The 15,549-nt window shown below is 42.5% G+C and overlaps 2 protein-coding genes across 5 annotated transcripts in view; one reads left to right on the plus strand and one right to left on the minus strand.

Annotated features, from left to right (window-relative positions):
• CFAP99 (cilia and flagella associated protein 99) overlaps nt 1–1,184 on the minus strand; it is a 53,034-nt gene extending 51,850 nt beyond the window's left edge. Inside the window, exon 1 of the mRNA XM_009101406.4 lies at nt 910–1,184. Coding sequence (XP_009099654.4) covers nt 910–991 — 82 coding nt within the window. The 5' untranslated portion in view covers nt 992–1,184. The remainder of the gene's footprint in view (nt 1–909) is intronic.
• A 378-nt stretch (nt 1,185–1,562) lies between these two features.
• Nucleotides 1,563–15,549, plus strand: part of ZFYVE28 (zinc finger FYVE-type containing 28) — a 147,820-nt gene continuing 133,833 nt past the window's right edge. For all 4 annotated transcript variants that reach the window (XM_030239289.2, XM_030239290.2, XM_030239291.2 and 1 more), the window contains exon 1: nt 1,563–1,872. In XM_030239289.2, coding sequence (XP_030095149.1) covers nt 1,834–1,872 — 39 coding nt within the window. In that variant the 5' untranslated portion in view covers nt 1,563–1,833. The remainder of the gene's footprint in view (nt 1,873–15,549) is intronic.

Raw genomic sequence — 15,549 nt, forward strand, 5'->3', positions numbered from 1 at the left:
AGGAGGTGAGAACCTGATTTAACCTTATTTTACAGTGGAGCTTGGAGATATTTTGAAAGCAATTACATAGGATAAGAGTGGCCACAATTGTAGGAATTGGTTTCAGTGACCTGAAAGGTTCTTTCAGGTTTTACATCTGCTCAGCCTAGAAGGACTGTGATTGCATTTCCTCTAATGAAAGCTGTACTTCTTAAAAAGAGCTGAACTAAGCCTCCCTGCAAAATTCAGACAAATCAGATGGAAAATGTTCACTTTGAGGATCTTAATTTTAATTTTCATGTATTTCAATGTTTTGCATACCTACTGCAAGTGTTTTCCTTAACATGACATGGTATTTTTCATCTCTTATCTTGTAGAACTCTATTTGTACAAATAATTATTGTACAAAACCTTCTGCAAATAAGTTGTGTTATGGTTATGAGGTGGGTTAGCAAATGGACACCAAGGCTGGCTACTTGCCCAAAATTTCAGGGAGCAAAGCCCAGCAACCCTGTCCACAGTGTAACACAGGCCCCCTTGATGTTTTCTATTGTACTTATGAACACCTAATGAATATGAACGCTGAAAGAGGGCAGGTTTAGATTAGATAGGGAGGAGGAATTCTTCCCTGGGAGGGTGGTGAGGCACTGGCACAGGCTGCCCAGGGAAGCTGCGGCTGCCCCATCCCCGGCAGCGCTCAAGGCCAGGCTGGATGGGGCTCGGAGCAATCTGGGGCAGGGGAAGGAGTCCCTGCCCATGGCCGGGCCGTTGGGGACGGATGAACTTTAAGGTTCCTTCCTACCCAAAGCATTCTGTCATTCTATGATTGTGTGAAAATAAAGGGATGAAGGAGCCACGAGCCTGCCCGGGACACCCGCCACTTGCACGCATCGGGAATAGCACCCGGCTCTGTCCGGAGGTGTCACGTACGGCCACATCTGCCTTGCACCGCCGCTGCCGTCCCCGGCTGTCCCCGCCGCTCCCGCTCCCGACTGTTCCCGGCGCTCCCCATCCGTTCCCAGCGGTCCCGCCGGGCCCGTGCCGTCCGTGTCCCGCCGCGGACCCTCCAGGCGCAGGGACCCCGCGCGTGCCGTTGCCAAGGAGCGCAAGGGCTGCTGGGAGCTGTAGTCCTGCTGCGAGCCCGCTTCAGTGTTGCCAAACGGCGCCACCGGGGACCCAGAACTACACGAGAGGGGAAACAAGATGGCGGTGGTTGTTTGCTGCCGTTGCCAAGGAGCTAGTGCCTCGCCCCCGCGGTATTTCAGCTCACGGGCAGCCAGCGGTCGGTGACGCGCCGGTTTCCAGGGCACGGACAGCGCTGGCGGGCGCAGGTAGAGCCTGCAATGCCCGAGCGGACGGGCTCAGGACGGCCCGCCGAAAACTACAACTCCCGGCAGCCAGTGCAACAAGGAGGTCTCTGGGGCGTGGCCTACGCGGCACGCAGTCTCCCGCCCCCTCCGAGTGTTACGCAAATGAGCAGCCGGGTGGGCGGGGCGACTGCGCTGGCCCGCCCCGGACCGCCACCCGATTGGGTGGGGAGGGGAAGGCGCGGGGGCGGTGTCGCGCATGCGCGGTGGGGCGGCGCTGCCGCCGGCCGCGCAATGTTTTGGGGGCGGTCGGGGCGGCGCGGAGCGCGCGGAGCCGCCGGACGGTCCCTGCGCTGACGGGAGCGCCCGGCGGCCGCTCCGCTGGACCAGGCGGCGGAGCAGGGGGAGAACGCGACCCGGCGGAGCCTCCCAGCGAGGGGCACGGCTCGCCTCGCCTCGCCTCGGTCCTCTGAGCGGCGCGGGTGGGGAGCCGGCAGCTCCCGTGGTCGGCAGCGGCGGCGGCAGCCGGGTGTCAGCGGCCGCGGTGATGATGAACAGGTTCCGAAAGTGGCTGTACAAACCCAAGGCAAGTTGCGAGGAGCCGCCGCTGCCCGGGCTCGCCGTCAGCCCGCGGGTGCAAGTCGGGACGCGGTTCGCGGCGGATCCGGGCGCGCAGCCGCGGGTCGCTCCGCGGCCGGGAGGCGCCGTGTGGGGCGAGCGGAGCTCGCGGGCGCTCAGCGGGTCCCGGTGGCCGCGGTCGGGGCGCGGGAGCGGCTCCGGCTGCGCGGAGCGCGGCGCCCGCTGCGGCGGGGGATGACAAAGCAGAGCGGCAGCCGCGGGGCTGCTCCGACTCGGGGGAACGCGGCCCGGGGCGGGCTCGGGGCTCTGCCCGGCACCGCGGAGGGGCTGCGGGGCTGGCGGCCGTGCCCGGGCAGCGCTCCCGGGTGCGCTGCGGGCTGCGCCGAGCCCGGAGCCGGGAGATGTTCGGGCGCTCCTGTTGTGCCATTAGCGCTGTGTGTGCACCTGGAAACTTCGTAAGTTAGGAGATTTATTGAAAGGCGCTCTGTAGGTGAGTATTTTGTGCCCTTCTCGCTTTGAAATTCTTGGAAGGAATCCAGAAATCGCAGTTTGCTTTGCAATGAAATTATCATCTTCTGGCTCGAGTTAAGTAACAACTGTCTGGAGGGTGATCTTGTCTGGCATGTGATGTTCGGCTCGTAAATCAAGGACATTACTGGTTTTGAACATCTATAGCATCTTTTTCCTGTCCAGGCATTACAGCAGTCAGTATCGTTATTCACTTTCTGAAGTGTTTGATTTAATTTTGGCTCCTGTTGGTCACTATCAGTCGTTTTTTTCTATGCTTTACTATCAGCGCTGGGTTTCAGTTTGTAAACCTGCCATGTACTCAGTTCTTCTGGCTGGATTATGGCCAGTGTGTTGCAGTGGGGGGAAAAATAGTGGTGATGCTGCTGCAAAATAAAAGTTCATATTATGCTAGCTTTGTGGATTTTATGTGTAGTCCTAACTCTTGAGTACTGCTGAAGAACACATAATTGTCAGATATTGCTGCAATAACTGCAAGGGAGATAATTTAGAGATTTAGTAACCAAAAATACAGTAATAAGTTATAGATAACTTTAATTGAATTTTCTTATTTTTATGTGCTTTAAACAAGGGAAAACCTAAGAGAGGAATAGTTAATGAACAAAAAGAAATACTGTTACTCTTAAATGCAGAGGAAATCTTTGTGAAAATAGCTTTTTCACTGTTTTTTTTAAACAAAACTCATTAGACTTCACACTGGTTTTCTTTCTAATGGAGATTTTATATTTTTGTGATAAAGCTTGTTTTTTACTCTACTGCCCCTCTGTTATAAGATATATGTTTGGCATTCAGGGTCTGTATCAAACAATGTATACTTAAAGTTTTGTGGGACTTGTCTGGGATGAAGGAATTTTTCAAGTCTGTTGCATGACACTGGGCCTCATAGATCAGGAACATCTATTGTTTTTGGTTTAGGACCAGCACCGCTGCTTTTTGTTCTGTATTTGTACCTTTGCCAACAGTTGTTCTTAGTTTCAGTAGCTTGCAACATCATTTTTGTTCTGGTATTCAGAATGGGTTGCTGGTGAATTGTAAGAGCTTCAGAAAAAGGTATTTTTCCTGGTGTGCTGTTAAGTGGGTGTGGATCATGTCATTAAATACACAGAGGTTTGAATAGCACTTCTTATATAGAGGGTGAGACAGAGGCTCTCACATGTAGAGACTGTACCTTTCCTGGTTGCATTGCTTGCTTTTCTATTTAAAGGAATTTGCAAGGATGCCTTCTCAAAAGATCAGTGGGTTCCAAGGTCTGTTTTGGCTGTAATTGCATTTTGAGGAGGACTTTGCTTAATATTATTCTGGTGGGGGCTCTCAGGACTTATGTTATTTGGAACCCTCTGTTAGGCATTATGAGCTCCAGGTGCATTTTATCAGGTAGGTTTTGCTACTCCTGGTGGTGGAGAATACTTCTGAAGTATTCCAGGTCCTACTGCCATATAATAGGACCCCTCTGCATGGCAGAAGATTTTGGCACCACTGGATGCTTGGCCCACAGCTTTGATGGCTGTTCAGAGATGCTTTTGAAGGTGAGGGTGGGATGACATCAGAGTGCAGCAAATTCTTAGTACAGCCTGCTCAGAAACCTGAATATATTGTTTAGCTTAATCCTAGGGGAACTATTTCAAAATTCATCCCTGAAAAAAACACAGCCCCAAAATATGTAAATTAATTCAGCTTAATCTTTTTAAATGGTGGAGACAAGGAAATGGAATAGAACAGAGTGCATAACAAGGTGGAATCACAAAAGTCTTGGGGCAATCATTGCTGCAAAAGATGCAGGACCTGCATCCAGGCAAGGATATTTACTTGGTAACTGCTGCCTCTGTTTGAACATACCAAGAATGGCAGAGAAAATGTGGGTGTAGGAAGTGGAAAGTCTTGACTAATGTTGGGAGCGTGTCACGAGAGCAGCACGACTTCCCTAGATCCTTGTTCAGTCAGCGCTCTTCCTGCCCAGCTGTGTTCCTCAGGTATGCTGATCTGCCAGATTCTCATAAACCAGATCAAATGCCAGTGGTGGAGGTAACCAGAGAATGAAATAAATAGCAGTGACGTGATCTGTAGAGCTGCTGGGAGGCAGACTTTTAACTGATGCATTGGAGACAGGGCAGAGACAAGATTTTGTTTCCAGCCTCCTGTGCCACATTGATTGTTGTTTAATTTTTAAAGTGTTGTCTGTAATATGTGTTTTGCTTTTGGGGACTGTGGATTCAATGTGTTTTTAATTGTTTGGAGGGAGGGCGGTGTTTGCTTCTGAGCACTTTTGCAGAGGGGTGATTTGAAGCAGTAGTGTTCTTGAACTGCAGCACATCGGTGGAACAATAGTTAATCTATGTCTGACCTCCTCAGGACTGCAGGATTCCCAGGCCATCACCACCTTCCTGAGACAAAAGAATGATCCTGTCTAAATCAAGATATTTGTCTGTGTGCACAGATATAACAGAAATGTTCCCTGCCACTTCAGGGAATTTCTTATCTTGTACCTGCTGGAGCATTCCACAGGTGTCCGGGCAGAACCTGCTCCCAGGCAGATCTCAGCGTCCAGCACAAATACAAAACTGGGCTGGTTTTGCGGAGATTTGAAATGCATTTGATGTCCAAAGAATTCAGAATAATTTCTGTGAATGCTGCTGGTTAAATCCGGAGACTAGCTTGAAAAATGCATGGGTAACTAGCTCAAAGGGGTACCTGCTTTGAATTGAGCTCATGTTTATTGATAGTTTGAAAGAGCTGTTTTGTGTATGATGGGGAGAGAAAAGTCTGTTTCTAACCACAACTTGAATGTGTTTTTTAATCTGTTTCCTAACAGACTGAAACATCTTCAGTGTGTGTTTATTTTTCATATTTTTATTTTAAAAATATTGCTTATTTGTTGTTTGTACTCCTAGTTTCTTTCACATGGTAAATGTGAACTTTTAGCAGTTAAGGTAAAGAATTTCTTACATTTCTGTAATTCAGTCCAAATCTGTAGTTGTTGGTGGTAAAGCTACTACTTTGTGAATGCCTGGCTCTAATTAAAGGATGCTCACAAAATATGCATGAAGTCTGGAGGTTTTGTAGGTGTGGTTTTTAACACCCCCTCCTCTAAGACTGACCAAAGTGCAGCTGTGCCCTCAGCGCCTTTTTTAAATCAAAGGCTGTCTGACTCCCACGGGGGTGTGAAGGTGGGTTCACAGAAATGGCCCCAACTTGGAGCTAGGAGTGAACACTTACTGACAAGTGGGTACTCAGCCCAGCTCTTTCACACCCTTCAGAGGCTGAGCATCTTCTCCCCCTGGAGTGCTTGAGATGCTGAGAATTGTAGTTGCTTTCTTCCCATGTGTTTGTTCTGAAATACTGTTCATGGGTTTCTTAAATCTGCTAATTACTTTCTGCGGGTGGATTAGCAGATACCTCTTCAAGAGGTTCTTGCTGCCTGTTAATGTGTCTCTGCCGTGGTGCTCTATGAGCAGAAATAGCATTTAGGGGTAAGTGGAATGGCAGGTACCTGGAGAATGCTTGTTTCTATGTCTGTGCATAGTGCCTGTTTCTTACCGTTTTTAAGGTTCTTTTTAGCTATATTTCTATGAAAGTGAGCCATAGTTAGTATTAATTGTTGCTACCTAATCCTTGTTAAAGGACTTGGAACAGCAGATAGGTGTGCTAATTTAAGAAAAAGCTTAATAGACAGTAAAAGGGTATCTTGGAACAAGCAAGTAAGATGAAGAGAGTATGCCTAGCGAATCTGGAGCAATCACTTAAAGTAGAAAAGTGAATTTTGCAGTGGAAAAACTCAAAAATAGTCAAATAACCTCTAGGAGATTCTGTATTTGCACAAGGAGAAGTGCTCAAAAAAAAAAAAAAAAAGAAGAAAGAAAAAAAAAACGTCCTAGGTGAATGTTGAACATCAAAAACTTCACAAAGAGTAATCTTTCTCTGCAACCTTGTCATGGTTACGTCGTGGCTGGGCTGACTCCAAAAAGTAAAAGATGGGAAATACAATAGGAAGCAGCTGATTTTTTTTTTTAATGGTATGAGAAGAAACATGCTTGCAGGATTTTTTGTAGGAAAAGACTGTAAGTAGAAAAAGGGATTTTAAATATGAATTGAAGTTTGTTAGAAGAATGGAAGGTAGTAAAAAAGTACACAGTTAACTATGCTTAACATAATGCAAAAAGCATTTTTAAAATTGGGTCATTAGAATGAGATGCAGGAGGAGAGAGAATTATTTTGAGCAGCATTTAAATGGATGGAAGTGGTCAGAAATGAAAAAGGACAAAGCTGCTGGAATTGCCAAGCAACTATTGATACCAGTTTGGGGGAGTGAATAAAAGAGGAAAGATGATTTCCCAGTGATAGATGGAAAGCAGCTAGCATCTTATTTTAGCTCTGATTTCCAAATCTTACAAGTGAAAGGTTTGCTGTTCACAGAAGAGAATTAGAGCAAGTTTATTCTTGGGAAAAATGTCTTACAATGAGCAGTGAAAGAACAGGTAAAAGCTATTTATAACTTACTTTCATTTGACTGGTGCCATACAGTATTCAAAACCTTTGGGCACAGCAGTCTGTGAACAAAATTTATTATTTAGTATAATATTTATATTAGCAACTAATGGCTTTCCAAGACAGAAGATTGAGGAGTTTTTCTTACTTGAGAAAACAGCTGTTACTGGGTTTTTGAAAAGTCACTGTTTTAATGATCAGCTCTTTGATCTCACTTATCTGTGTAATTATTCTTGTTGCCCCTCTCAGATCAGAGTCTGCAGCTATTTAACTACATTAATCAGTGTTATTGATAACAATCCTGAGGAAGGCAACTTATAAATCATCATGCATTATTCAGTTTTGCATATTGAATTGCTTCATTTTAGAAGCACCATCTAGTGGTTTGAACACAAGTGTGGGAGCTAATAATTCTTTGCTGCTGTATAGTAGCACTGCAGCTAAATCAAGGCATTTACCTGCAGTCCTATTGTTTCTTAGTCTTGGTTTACCTGTAGCTGAAAAAGGGAAGGAGGCCACTATTGCAGTTGTCTAAGAGAATTGCTTGTTTGTTCTTAATTACTCTGATGTGACATGTATTTGTACCTTGTGAAATTATTTTTTGATGTGGATTGCTGTGAGCAGAATCAAAATGTGTCAGATCCCAGGTCCATTTAGCCTGGTGTGATGTCTGGTGGTTATCTGTTTCTCTGTCCTGCAGCAGATGCCTAGGGACAAAGAAGAGTCAAATGGAAACTGCTGTTTCTTCTGGGCTCTTTTAAGAAATGTGGTAGTCTGCAGCACAGGAGTCTGTTGAGCTATAGATTGTGCTCTTATAATTCAACAGCTCATGAAGTTGTTTCTTTTAAATTACTAAGAATTTTTCAATTCATTAATATTTCTGGTCTCCATGATTGCTGGATTCTCAGTGCTTAAAGCTGAGTTTGATTCCATTGGAGTAAACATTTTCTTTAGAATATTTTCAAACATCCAATGGTGTTACCTAATGTGTCCCTTGTCCTGCAGACTCATCTTCTGGTGTTTCCCCAGGAAACCTGATTTGAATGTTTAGATTCTGTTGTTCTCCTCCCACAAGGTGATGGTACTAAGCAGAATTTACAAAAAAATTACTTCTTAGAAATCACAATGCATTTATCCTAGGTTATTTTAGAGAAGTGACAAAAAAACTCCCACTAAGAATATCCTCAGCACTGGACCACAGTAAAACATTTTCTTACTGAACTAACTGAAAAATAAGCAGTGCAAATGCTGTTGATGTGCTGCATTTAACTGCTTTAATAGTTATGATGATCTACTTTCCTGGCAGTTGTGCTGGCAACATTGACTTAAATTAATTCAGTAGAACTATTTTTAAATAATGGTGTTAAAAATAAATTAATTGAAGGCTGTGTATGTTTATTTGGCTCACACTTGAAGACTGACCCACCTTCCTAGTGCATGTGAAAGAGCAAGTTTCTCCAGCTTGATTGTTTTACTGGAGGATGATGCTAAATTTGAGTCTGTTTTACCTGTTCTCAGCCGAGTCTTTGTTTTCATCTTGAACTTAGTCAATGTTGCAACTATTCATTGTATCTCAAATGCCAAGCTGGGATCAGTGGTGTGATGGCCATGTGCCCGTGCTTGCATTCAGGGAGGGAGCTGCTGCATTCCGTGCTAGCTGAGACTCTTGAATCCCTGAACTCGGCCTGTCCCTAAGTCAGCTACAGCAGAGTGCTGAGCCTGGCTCTGGGGGACAGCTCAGTGTCACAGGATAGGCTTTTCCTTTGAGGCAGTGTCAGCTGCCTGCTTCTTGAAAACAGGTGAGTGACAGGAGTTGTAATGCGTTTTCCAGAAGTCTAGATTTAGGGTGGAGCAAAGAATGAGGGTTTTTTTGGGAGATAGAATGTTTGGAGAACTTAAATATAATGTATTCCTGGCTCAGTATGCCTTGCTGGAGTGACTGTAAGGTCTTGCTCCTATTCATTTATTTTCATGATGAGGGTCAGACTTAAAACATCCTGTTTGTCTGTTCTACCCTGCAGCCTGTAGGGTTTTCCTGCTGTTATTCTAGTAGTCAGTGGCTTTTTGCATTACTATCTAGGCCGCTAGCCTGACGATTCCTCTTGCCCTTCCTCATCTCATAGGTGGTGGTTCTTCCTCTGGTCCCTCTGCATTCACCACCCTCTCCTCCATTGCTGTTACTGCTTTTGATACTGTTTAGGAATAAGTTGCCCTGAAAAGCTGATAAACAGGAGCTGAGTTGTGCCTCCACTTTGTTTAGTCTTGATAGGCCACAAGCTTGTTTTTCCTCTCTTGTAGAGTCTTTATTCATACTTGAAAGTCATTCAGAATGAATAATGTAAGAGTGGGCATCACATCAGTACTGGGTACACCACTCTGGGTGAATGAATGAAAGGGTGGCAGATGGGGGAAAAGAAACTGGAGGAGATAGGTGAAGAAGATGGGTTGAAGAAAAGACTTGGCATAGAAATGGAATAAAAACAGTTTGAGAGAGGAAAATGAGAGGATGACTCTCCTACTCTTTCAAAATACCTGCTCTTTATTTTGAAATAGAACACAGGTTAATTTAAATCAGGGTGATGTTTATGCTGGAATGTGTTAATTCCTGTAATCAAGTGGCACTTTGATCTCTGAGAATCATAGGTGGCTGAGGCTAAACTAACTGGATGCTCAGGGTGTTCTGCATTTCTGCTTTACATTCTTCTAATTCTCTTTGTAGCCCTTTAGTGTAGGAAACATTTCCTGACATTCTGAAGTCCATCAGATGTTCAAAACCACAGTTTTTTTAGGTTATTGTTTCTTGCCAAGAAATGACCTGAGCTTGAAAGGGATCTTGAGTATTTGTCTAGAAATGGCTTTTGGATGTTTGTCATCTAATAAACTTTTTTATGAATGGTGTGGGCTCTCACAGGAATGTTTCTTTGTCTAATTCTCTTTCTGTAAGCACCAAGGTCCAGGCAGAAATTTTACCTTTCTGTGTTGGTCCAGTTGTTGAAGTCTGTGTGCTCTTAGCATACAAATGAGAAAATACCAGCATTCTTCCTGCTAAATCTTCTAAATCCTCTCAAAGCACTGTCTGCTTTTTACTTTATTTTCAAGATGCCTGTGTAGAGAGTGGATGTCTGCATTGCTAACCATTTAATGGTTTTGTTCCTAAGTATTTTTTGTAAAGCTGGGCCAGGACATCTGGTCTGACATCTAGTCAACAGCCTTACAAAAATGTCTTGATGGAGTTGATGTCATTTTTATGGTGCAGGATGGATGGAAGCCCTTACAGAATAAGGAGGAGTTAGTATGATGTAAGGAACAGGCAAAAATGCAAAGGGCCTTCAAATCTCATCTGGAAACTGTGCTTTATTTTGCTGTGTATTTTAAAGAGTCTTGCAGGTCCTCACCAAGGTGTAAGAGATAAAATGGGAATGGCAGCTTGCTTTTTCTGTAAGCCTTGGTGATGAGTGGTGGTTACATGAGGTCCTGTAAGGACATGTGGTGCCATGGATGCTTACTGCAAGTGCACACACAGACCTTGTTTGTGTGGCTGTGATTTTGATTGCAGTGGTTTTTCTTTAAGTCTGTTTCTCTTTGATATGAATGTTCATGGTGGAGAGTTTGGCTGGATCTAGAGGTTTGTTCTCAAGACCATAGGTAGCAGTGTGTTCTTTTGAGGAATGATCTTCCTGTGCACTGCATAGCTATCTCACTTTTTTTTTTTTTTGTAAAAAGTTGAGCATAAGGAAGTTTTGTCATGATCAGCAGGAAATAATTGGAAGATGCCTTATGTTAAACAGTGCTTATGGAGCACTGACAGGTGCTCACTGGTGTTAATTGTTAATTTGGCTAATATTTTCTTTGTACTGAAGTGGTTGAGAACTGATGTGTTCATGTTGGAGAGTCTGGTTTCAGCTATCGTGGTGGTGTTCTGGAGTTATTTTATGAAAAGGTATCTTTGGTAATTTTATTGCATTTTGATAATTTCTTTGTTAATGGTTTTGATGACGCAGCTAAGTATATTTGAAGAGAATATTATATCCACAGCAAGTATTCTCATTTTCAGTAAGACTGGTTTTTGTGGCTGTTTTTTTGTTTGCTTTGCTGTTACTTGGTTTTTAAATTTTTGGTTTCTTTTTTTTTTTTTTCCCCTAGGCTATATCATACCCTTGTGCCCAAAAGTTTTGTTTACTGCTTGCAATGTCTTCTGTTTCTCTAGCATTACTTCTACCTAGATTTTTTTGGTGGGGTTTTGTGCATAATTGCAAACCTCCTATAAATTTCTTTCCTTCTTGATTTCAGTCAGGGTGCTTGACAAATACTAGACCTGATAGTAGTGGTGACAGTAGGAAGACAGGAACTGAAGTAGAAAGGCAGTAGGCTTTTTTCTCTTCACTTCTCTCACTAGAAGAGACAAGGAAGCAAGGCTTCTTATTGGGCATTTAGACATTTATCTTTATTTTAGAGTCTGTATTCTGTTGGCAACTTTTTTTGTCCAGTGATTTTTAAAGTTGTATTTTCTCAATTAATTTGCCACACTATTTCCTTTGACAATTTCTTTATTTCAGGAAGCCTTAGTCTTAGGTTGTAACTGTCTTTCACTTTATTTCTTTTTCTATTGAAATTTTAGGGTTTCTATTTGGCAGTTTCATAGTGGGCAGTCCTGTGTATACTTGATACAAAAAACCAATAAGCTAAAGTTAAAACAACTCTTGTGAATTTTGAGGTATTTTTAGATATGGAACTGGGATACATTGTTTTTCAAAAATGAATGAATGTTTAGAAAGATTACATACTTTTCTGTATGAAAACATTAAAACCATGTTTTGCTCTGCATTAGAAATGTTCTGTTAATTTCTTGGTGTAATATAGGTTTATCTGTCTTCATGGATAGATAATCTACTGTTCTGATGTTAACAAAGAAGTGTTGGTGAATTGTAGGTACCTCATTGTATTTATTTCCTGTGTGAAACAAAGAGGTTGTCTATTGTATAATATCTGACTTGTTCAGTGCATTTGATCAGCTTGATTAGCTTTTTGATTAATTTAGAAATGTGTCTGGTAGAAATCTGTACTTTGTCAGAAATCATATGCTATGTAAGACAAGAATTCATGACTAATCCTGAAGAGTTAAGAGGTGACAACCTTTCTTCTGGAAACATTAGTTTTACTGTAGGAAAGATAAGCAAAATTTTTGCTTAAGCCCAGGGTTATTTGTTATCAGTCAGGTCAAGCAGTGAAATGTTGTGGGGTTGGTTCCAGCTCTTTTTACAGTTATTTCTCAGTCTGTATATATCCACATGTGCCTGCATGTTGTGTGTGATCCAAAACTTGTATCATCTGTGCATCTTTCAAATCCAAATAGTCATGCTTCCTGTCTCTGAAATGGGGGGCTGAGGCATCAAGGTGAGAAGGGGTTATTTGGTGCCCTAAATGTAGGACAGTAACCAAACTAGCCAGAAAAGCCTAATTTGGGGGTTTCTCAACCAACCACTTTTTTCCTTATTTGCCACTTCTTTCTGTCCAGTGCTTTTTTATGAGATGATTTTTCCTTTCAGGTTACCCTGCAATATCATTTTACAGCTGAAGCAATAGACCAGATTGTCTGTACTTTGCTATTCAAAGATTGGAGTGCAACTTACTGTTGCCATATGTTTAGATTTAGTGTCCAACTCCTCCTTACAAATGAGAACATATGGGAGATAGGTAATGGTGATTTTCAACTGTTAATTAGTCATGGTTAAGATGATGCCTCACTAGCCATCCCTCCAGTTAGTTCTGTCTTTCTCATCTCCCCCTCGTGGTAGCATCTCTGGTGTATGTGGACTTGCAAAACTTCCGAGGGAAAAAAAAAAAAATTCCTTCTGCTAAAAAGCTTCTGTAATTTGGAGGGTGTGAGTCCTCAATGAGGTGGGGCTTTTACTTCCAGATTGTATGTTTTGTTTGCTCTTTGTGAAATCAAGTTGTTGATGTAATGCTGCATAGTAAAACAGGAATTAGATGCTAAGTGTGGGTACCTGTGATGTAAACAGGCTTTACAGTGTTGGATAAAAGTTTTATAAGTAATGATTAATCTTAACCTTTGAACCTGTTCTTGCAAACTCATGATAGGATGTGGATTTTAGTTAGTCACTCTGGTTACTTGAACCCTGTTACTACACACTGTTTATTACTCCCTCCTTTTACTGCCTATGAGGTAACTTTTCTATTGCAGTGACTGAAATCTTCTGTAAAATAAGATATGGTCAAATTATTAGTGCAGTAGTGATCACTTCAGAGCAAAGAGAGGCATATTTGTCTGTGTTCAGGATACCTGACTCTCATCAAGAATTTTTGTGCTCTCCCCTTGTGAATTTTAAGTCAACCATGACAATATCAAAAATGCAGGAATGCTGCTGGTGCTCAGCTGGTTTTTCAGCTTGCAGCCATGTGTTCCTGTCTTTCCTCCGTCCTGTTGGTGTTGGAAATTATGTAGCTGTGTCTTGATAGATTGGATCATCTTTCTAGGACAGGTGGAAACTTCCTTCCTTTTTTTATATAGTTTTACAGGCTCAGTTCCCAGCTTAATTGGGGAGAGGGGCAGCACGAACTCCTCCTCTGGTGGCAGGATGGTCTTTATATTCCCTTGTATCAGCTGTGGAGTTGCACCTTCAGTGTCTTTAGGGCTTGTGTTTTATGTTCTACTCATCATATAAATACTGGTAGAATGAAACCCCAGCCCAAATTGCACCAATTCTGTTGTTCTGTGTTTTGTATAGAAGTTTAATTTCTGTAACACAGAGGCCAGTCTGAAACTCAGGTGAAGTCATGTGGGACTGAGAGTTGGGTTCTGATTCAGTTCTTTAGCATAGGCTCACCCAAAGTTATTTTTAGGTGACATTAAGGTGCAGACGTTGTATAAAATGTTAATGCAAGTATTCTTGCAGTGTTACAGGCACAGGTAGCACATGTTGGAAACAAACCTCTGCAGGAGTAGCAGGGTAAGGCAGTGATATTTATGCAAAGGACAAGGTTTTCATTCTTGAACTGTGTGGTGCTTTGAGCTAGCTGTTCTTACCAAAAAGAGCTGTGGAGGTATGTGGTGAATGCTTTACTGTGAGTTTGGCATATCTGTCCTCTGTTTCTGGTTTCATATGTGAATTATCAAACCTAAAACTTGTTAATTTTGGGCTTGGAACCAGTAGAGTAAAAGATCAGCTAATTACACTATTTAAACATTAAAAATATGTTAAATACTTTAAAAGCATTTCCTCTATTTAATTTTCATCAGCTGGCTCAGAATTAATATATTGAAATGACAATATTGTCAGATACTGTAATATTTTTCACTGTGTACTTACTGTAATGAGATTTAGAAAACTGTAAGAAAGAGGAGAATACAAATCCTTGTTAATTTAAACCAAAAGCAGTTGGTTCTTTCCCTTTTTTCCCTTGCACTTTGTTTTTGAAAACTAGCAAATAAAACGTCTGCACAGCTAAAAAAAAAGAGCTGGGATACACAAGTAGAGGTGCTCTTACTTTGTACATTCCTGCCCCCATCTCTCCAGTAGTAAAGCTGCACAAGTCACTGCATTCTGCACTGAGTGGCACTGTACCACTTTATAGTGGCACTGAGTGGTCACAAAAAGAGCTGAAAGTTCTGGTCTACTTGAGGAGCAGCTCTTAAAGCAGCAGAAGCTGCTTCTAGGGAGGTTATTTGCTTAAGCAGCTTCAAAGCGATATGGAGGATGCTATTACATAAAGTGTTTCCATATCTGTGTGCCTGCTTTCCCTGGTCCCCAGTCCATGAGATCCCTGTGGAGCAATTATGTGCAGGAAAAAGGCAATGTGATGAAGAAGGGCTGCATTCCTGATGCTCTTTCCACTGGTAGCACCTTATGTTGGTGTGGGGAGAAGAATTTCTTTTGTGATTCCTATCACTTTTCTCTCTGGATAAAACAAAGTGTTAAGGGAAGTCTATTCTTAACCAGCCTTCAGAATTATTTCTAAATCCTAGCTGTTTCAGTGAGGGATTTGCTGAGGAATATGGGATTGAGTACAAACTGTCTATTAAACAGTGTTGGAGCACCCTCTGCAGCCTCATAATAATATTTAAATGAGCTTTGTACTTTTCTGGTGATAGATTAATGGAATGAATATTCAAATAGAAAAATTAAGTATCTTGGTGCTTTATACTGCTCTCTAGGCCCATCAAAGTATGATAGTAGATCTGTAGGGAAAAGAATTAATTAGCATGTTGTAGACCTTTTGTGTCTGTTATCCTACTGCACCTCTCCTGAAAAGAAAACTCTCAGCAGTTGCTATAGGTTCATTGAAGTTCAGACTGAAAAGTAAAATGTCCAGTGGGAATGGTGTGAGAATTAGATCTGTGTGACAGGCAAGTAAGTTATAATGCTATTTAACAAACTGAGGAGAAAAGCTGAAGAAGTATTGCCTTTTGAACTGCCAGTTTGCTGACTTGTGATCTCAAGTGTCCAGGATTTGGTAACCTTTGAGTCACGTCACAGCTCTATGTTCAGCAACAGGCTAATTGCTGGTGTCATGCTGGGGTATTGGTTCAGGTCAGGTTGGGAAAGCATGTGACCAAATGTATTTCCAATGCTGTGGCCTTTGTGCAAATGTTTGGGTTTCTTCTAATTTGCTGTTGAACAGTCTGACCCTCCTTGGTGTGAGCTGCTGAGGTTTG

Source organism: Serinus canaria, chromosome 4, assembly GCF_022539315.1.
Source record: "Serinus canaria isolate serCan28SL12 chromosome 4, serCan2020, whole genome shotgun sequence".
In the NCBI taxonomy this organism is placed as follows: domain Eukaryota; kingdom Metazoa; phylum Chordata; class Aves; order Passeriformes; family Fringillidae; genus Serinus; species Serinus canaria.